We start from the raw sequence: 6,036 nt of genomic DNA, 5'->3' as shown, positions 1-6,036 counted from the left end.
ATCCAACTTCCTCAAACGCGTCGAAAGCGTGCCTACACCGAAGCCCTAAATTCCCGTTCACATTCTTCACCCCGCAATATTAGGCCATTATGTCTTCTCTTTATTCCACTTTCCATCAAAGCAAGCAAAAAATCTTCTACCAACAAATGTGAAATCCTAAAGCTGCCAGCAGCTTATACCAGTATTCACATTGTTAATGCTAAACAAATCTATTTGCTTTCTGGTCTTTACTCAAACGGTCGGGATCAATTCTCTGAAAAATTCTCTTTATTAGTTATTAAACAAGGTATATCCGTTGTAGATGCTCAGATCTCTTTTTTTATTCCCAATACTTTTATGCCTAGAGATAATACTTGTGTATAAAAAATAATTTGTGCTTGTGGGTTTTTTGAAGGATTAAGTATTAGTGGGCTTTACTGCATTTGAATAATTAAAACGAGAAATTGGGAAATTATTACTAATTCTATACTACCAAGTCTTTGGTTTCTGTTTTGAATCGTTGAGAATTATGCAAACAACTTTGAAAATTTGAGTACTGGGTCGTATTTAAAAAACTGCGTGGACCTTGAAAGCACTGTTATCACAGCTGTAATTTGTGATATTTGCATATTTGTGAGTATAAACATGGATGGTGCAGACTAAGACGTATTGTATATAATAGTGTTTTTTATTTTTATTTTTTAATAATATTTGACTATGTATATCTGAATGTTTCTTTATTCTTCTTGGGGAGGCCGTTTCTTTGTTTTGTTATGTGTTTTACGCGTTATTTTAGTCACGGTGTTTGTAGTAGTAGAGATGAGGTGATATATTTCTTGCTTTGCGTACGTTCTTATTCATTTGTGATACGTCTATTCACTCGTTTTGAAGTCCGTCGGATGTCGGTTTGATCTGCACATCTTCGTAGCTGTCGGGCTCTGTTGGGTTCTTGGAAAGGTTGAGATCTTTAGATAGAAATGGTGTATGGTAGTCTTGATCTTCATTAGGTGCTTCTTGTTGTGCTTTTTATGTTATTTTAAACAGATCTTTCATGTGTATCGTTGGGAAAAATATTGGAAGTTTGGCATTTAAAGCATCTTTTTGTTTATTTAAGTTATAAACAGAGGAAGAGGATGACTTTAGGAAAGATAGTGTTTTAATATTTGTAGTTAAAGAATAAAGACGTTAAAACATAATAGCAGTTTTTGGAGAGAAAAATATTATAGTGACAGAGACCTCGAGGTTTTATATTTAAATTCATGTCAAATATGCTTTTTATGCTTCCATTTCTGAATCTTAGCTAATGAAATCCTGATTTGAGTTAATTACTCTGTGTTAAAATTCAGCTTTCGGTGACGAATAGGTGACTTTTAGGTGCAAATATTGGCAGAATGGCAGGAAGATCCCTCAAAGCTTCAGCATCGCAATTTGGGAGGGCTTCTGTACCTCCTAACACGACCTTTGCAAGGCAGACATCAGAGGGGCGGTATGTCAATTTATCGAGGGATAGTCTTGACAGCGAGATCAGTGGTGTTGAATTCGCGAACTACACGGTTCAAATACCGCCAACACCTGATAATCAGCCCATGGATATGGATCCTTCAATGTCGCAGAGAGTGGAGGAGCAGTATGTATCTAGTTCTTTGTTTACTGGTGGATATAACAGCGTCACTCGTGCCCACTTGATGGACAAGGTGATTGAGTCTGAAACTAATCATCCCCAGATGGCTGGGAAAAAAGGGTCATCATGTGCAGTCCCAGGTTGTGATGGAAATGTTATGAGTGATGGGAGGGGTGAAGATATCCTCCCTTGTGAATGTGATTTCAAGATATGCAGAGATTGCTTCTTTGATGCTGTAAAAACTGGTGATGGGATCTGTCCTGGCTGTAAAGAGCCTTACAAGAGTACAGATTTCGCTGCAAATTCTGCGGAGTCTAGTCGACCTTTGCCTCTGCCATCAAATGTTGGGATGTCAAAGATGGAAAGGAGGTTGTCATTGATGAAATCTGCCAACAGGTCCGCAATAATAAGAAGCCATTCAGGGCTGATGAGGAGTCAAACAGGGGTTGATTTTGATCACAACCGATGGTTATTTGAGACAAAGGGAACTTATGGGTATGGTAATGCGATATGGCCAAAGGATGGAGGACTGGAGAATGATAAAAATGATGAAGCGAGTGAGCCTCCTGAACTCAACAAGCCTTGGAGGCCACTCACCCGCAAATTGAAGATACCAGCTGCAGTACTCAGCCCATATAGGTAAAGTCATTTTCCATTATTGTTCTCTATGCTGTTTCTTCGGTTTGTTTCTTCTCTTTTCCAAAAATTATGTTGGGCAAATGTAGTTACATTTTGAATTTGTCCAGTATGAATACTATTGAGTGGTATTTAGGTTAAGGAATATAATGGGAAGAAGTAATGAGATTAATGAATCTAATAATATCCATTATCATCTTTCCATGCAGAACAAAAAAATATTGTTTACGAAGCTTCTATGAATTATATGAGCCCATAATTCTTCATGCTCTGACCGTAACAATTTATAGGTGTTTTTACCTTATATATGGTATGAGAATGTCTATTGATGCTCTGCTGGGTCTAATCTGTTACTAATTTAGCTTTTGCCTTTCTCTTTAAGGAGCCTTTGTACCTGTAAATACATTTTGATAAGTTGTATTTGGCTTAATTGAAATATCAATTTCCATTTTCGGTGTTCTAGTATTGGCGGGAACTTTGATATTTTAATGTTAATAAGCTTTGGTCTGGGGTGGTATAATGGTTTTTGTTTTGGTTGTCTGAACTGAAATCCTGATTAGATCGACTTCTTGTGTATCTTTTCTCAGATATTTGTTGAGATCACTAAATCATAGTTACATGATATGAACTTCTGATCTATGAACATCTTGTTTAAGCTCACATTCCTGTAATTAGGTTTAACATCATGGTGAGAAACAGTATGTTAAGCCATTATTTTTATGTTGTTTGAATTAAAAGATGTACAAAAGGCTGATAAACATTTTTGGGTAAAAATTTGCCTCTCTCAGACTTCTGATATTTGTTCGTATGGCTGTTCTTGGACTATTTCTGTCATGGAGAATCAGCCACCCTAACGAGGATGCAAGATGGCTATGGTTGATGTCAGTCATCTGTGAGATCTGGTTTGCATTCTCTTGGCTACTTGATCAGCTTCCAAAGTTATGCCCCGTTAATCGTGCTACTGACCTTAACGTGTTGAAAGAAAAATTTGAGACGCCTAGTCCTGCCAATCCAACTGGAAAATCTGACCTTCCAGGGGTAGATATATTTGTTTCTACCGCTGATCCTGAAAAAGAACCTCCACTTGTTACTGCAAACACTATTCTGTCTATTCTTGCTGCAGATTACCCTGTTGATAAGCTTTCTTGCTATGTTTCTGATGATGGAGGTGCCCTCCTGACATTCGAGGCTATGGCAGAAGCTGCAAGTTTTGCTAATTTGTGGGTACCGTTCTGTCGAAAACACGATATCGAACCAAGAAACCCAGAAACTTACTTTTCCCTGAAAAAAGACCCCTTTAAGAATAAGGTGCGCCAGGACTTTGTCAAGGATCGTAGAAGGGTTAAGCGCGAGTATGACGAATTCAAGGTTCGAATCAATAGCCTTCCTGACTCAATTCGTCGACGTTCTGATGCCTATAATGCTCGAGAAGAAATCAAGGCCATGAAACTTCAGAGACAGACTGCTGGGGATGAACCAATGGAACCTGTGAAGGTTTCTAAAGCAACATGGATGGCAGATGGGACCCACTGGCCTGGCACTTGGGTGGTTACTTCTTCTGAACATTCAAAGGGTGACCATGCTGGAATCATACAGGTATTTATTTATTTTTTACTTCTGAAAGAAACAGTTATCTAATCTATGTACCCTTGATTTTGTTATGGACAAAGAAACATTCTGAGTCGTTTTACTATTTAAAAGCACTTTATCTCTCTCGTTGCTTCCATCAACAGTACAAAATATATAACAAACTATTTGATTTCCTTGTGCTGAGTTAAAATTGGCTCTTTTTCTGTTTGCAGGTAATGTTGAAACCTCCAAGTGATGAACCTCTACATGGAATTACTGTGGACAATAGTCCACTTGATTTTACTGAAGTTGACATTCGGCTTCCCATGCTTGTGTATGTTTCTCGCGAAAAACGCCCTGGGTATGACCACAACAAGAAAGCTGGGGCCATGAATGCATTGGTTCGAGCCTCAGCCATCATGTCTAATGGTCCCTTTATACTTAATCTCGACTGCGATCACTACATCTACAACTCGCAGGCAATAAGAGAAGGCTTATGTTTTATGATGGACCGTGGTGGAGATCGTATTTGTTATGTCCAGTTTCCTCAAAGGTTCGAGGGAATAGATCCATCTGATCGCTATGCTAATCATAATACAGTTTTCTTTGATGTCAATATGCGTGCTCTGGATGGCCTTCAGGGTCCTGTTTATGTGGGCACGGGATGCCTCTTTCGCCGGACAGCACTTTATGGCTTTGACCCACCCCGATCAAAAGAACATTCGGGTTGCTGCAGCTGTTGCTTTGCTAGTCGTAAGAAAAGTGCATCTGTTTCTTCTGCGCCCGAGGAGCACAGAGCACTTCGAATGGGAGATTTTGATGACGACATAATGAATCCTTCTCTCTTTTCAAAAAGGTTTGGAAACTCCAATTTCCTTATTGATTCCATCCCAGTGGCAGAATTTCAAGGCAGACCACTTGCAGATCACCCGGCTGTAAAGAATGGACGACCTCCTGGCGCTCTTACAATTTCTAGGGAACTTCTTGATGCATCCACTGTTGCGGAGGCAATCAGCGTCATCTCATGTTGGTATGAAGATAAAACTGAGTGGGGCAATCGGGTTGGTTGGATTTATGGGTCCGTGACAGAAGATGTCGTGACAGGATATAGGATGCACAACCGGGGTTGGAAATCTATCTATTGTGTAACAAAAAGGGATGCTTTCCGTGGAACTGCACCAATTAATTTGACAGACAGGCTTCATCAGGTTCTAAGATGGGCTACTGGTTCAGTCGAGATCTTCTTTTCACGTAATAATGCTTTTCTGGCTAGTCCTAGGATGAAGCTTTTGCAGAGAGTTGCATACCTAAACGTTGGCATCTATCCTTTTACGTCCTTATTTCTAATTGTTTACTGCTTTCTTCCGGCATTGTCCCTCTTTTCTGGCCAATTCATTGTCCAGACACTAAATGTCACCTTCCTCACGTACTTGCTCGTCATCACTCTGACGCTTTGCATGCTTGCCGTCCTCGAGATCAAGTGGTCGGGAATTAATTTGGAAGAATGGTGGCGTAACGAGCAATTCTGGTTGATTGGAGGGACAAGTGCTCATCTTGCTGCTGTGCTTCAGGGACTGCTGAAGGTGATTGCTGGGATTGAGATCTCATTTACATTGACATCAAAATCTGGTGGTGATGATAACGATGATGAATTTGCCGATCTCTACATCTTAAAATGGACTTCCTTGATGATTCCCCCAATCACTATCATGATGACCAACTTAATCGCCATAGCTGTTGGTTTTAGCCGAACTATATACAGCACCATACCACAGTGGAGCCGTTTGATTGGAGGGGTGTTCTTTAGCTTCTGGGTGTTGGTTCATCTCTATCCTTTTGCAAAAGGACTCATGGGAAGACGAGGAAGGACGCCAACTATTGTATTCGTTTGGTCGGGACTTATTGCCATTACTATTTCTCTCCTTTGGGTTGCCATTAATCCCCCTTCAGGTAACAATCAAATTGGAGGGTCCTTTCAGTTTCCATGATTTTTTACGCATGGGTAAACTTCCAGGGACAAAAATGTATAGGGTCTCGTCGGATTTGTCATATGATCATATCCTTGTTTTTTGTCTGTTAAATGCCTAAATGGAAATTCTACTCATCGGATTGGTCATATGATCATATCCTTGTTTTTTGTCCTGTTAAATGTCTAAATGGAAGTGCTACACATTCTTTGTAATTCATAATTTTTCAAGTAAAAAGTACATTCATTATTTATTTTGATTCAA

General features: G+C 39.6%; 1 protein-coding gene across 5 annotated transcripts; it reads left to right on the top strand.

Moving 5' to 3' along the window:
* Window positions 1-6,036, top strand: LOC111396367 (cellulose synthase-like protein D3). Of its 5 annotated transcripts, none has more exons than XM_023022794.1 (4): window positions 1-286; window positions 1,326-2,239; window positions 3,025-3,832; window positions 4,039-6,036. In XM_023022794.1, exons 2-4 carry the CDS (start codon window positions 1,371-1,373, stop codon window positions 5,791-5,793), a joined length of 3,432 nt encoding a protein of 1,143 aa, XP_022878562.1. In that variant the 5' UTR covers window positions 1-286; window positions 1,326-1,370; the 3' UTR covers window positions 5,794-6,036. The 5 variants fall into 5 exon arrangements, with proteins under 5 accessions (XP_022878562.1, XP_022878563.1, XP_022878564.1 ...); XM_023022795.1 differs by having other exon boundaries at window positions 1,343-2,239; window positions 4,039-5,793; XM_023022796.1 differs by lacking the exon at window positions 1-286 and adding an exon at window positions 329-936 and having other exon boundaries at window positions 1,343-2,239; window positions 4,039-5,793.

This window comes from Olea europaea, chromosome 6 (genome assembly GCF_002742605.1).
Source record: "Olea europaea var. sylvestris chromosome 6, O_europaea_v1, whole genome shotgun sequence".
In the NCBI taxonomy this organism is placed as follows: domain Eukaryota; kingdom Viridiplantae; phylum Streptophyta; class Magnoliopsida; order Lamiales; family Oleaceae; genus Olea; species Olea europaea.
The sequence above is the reverse complement of the archived record's forward strand: the minus strand, read 5'-3'. Positions and strand labels throughout refer to the sequence as shown.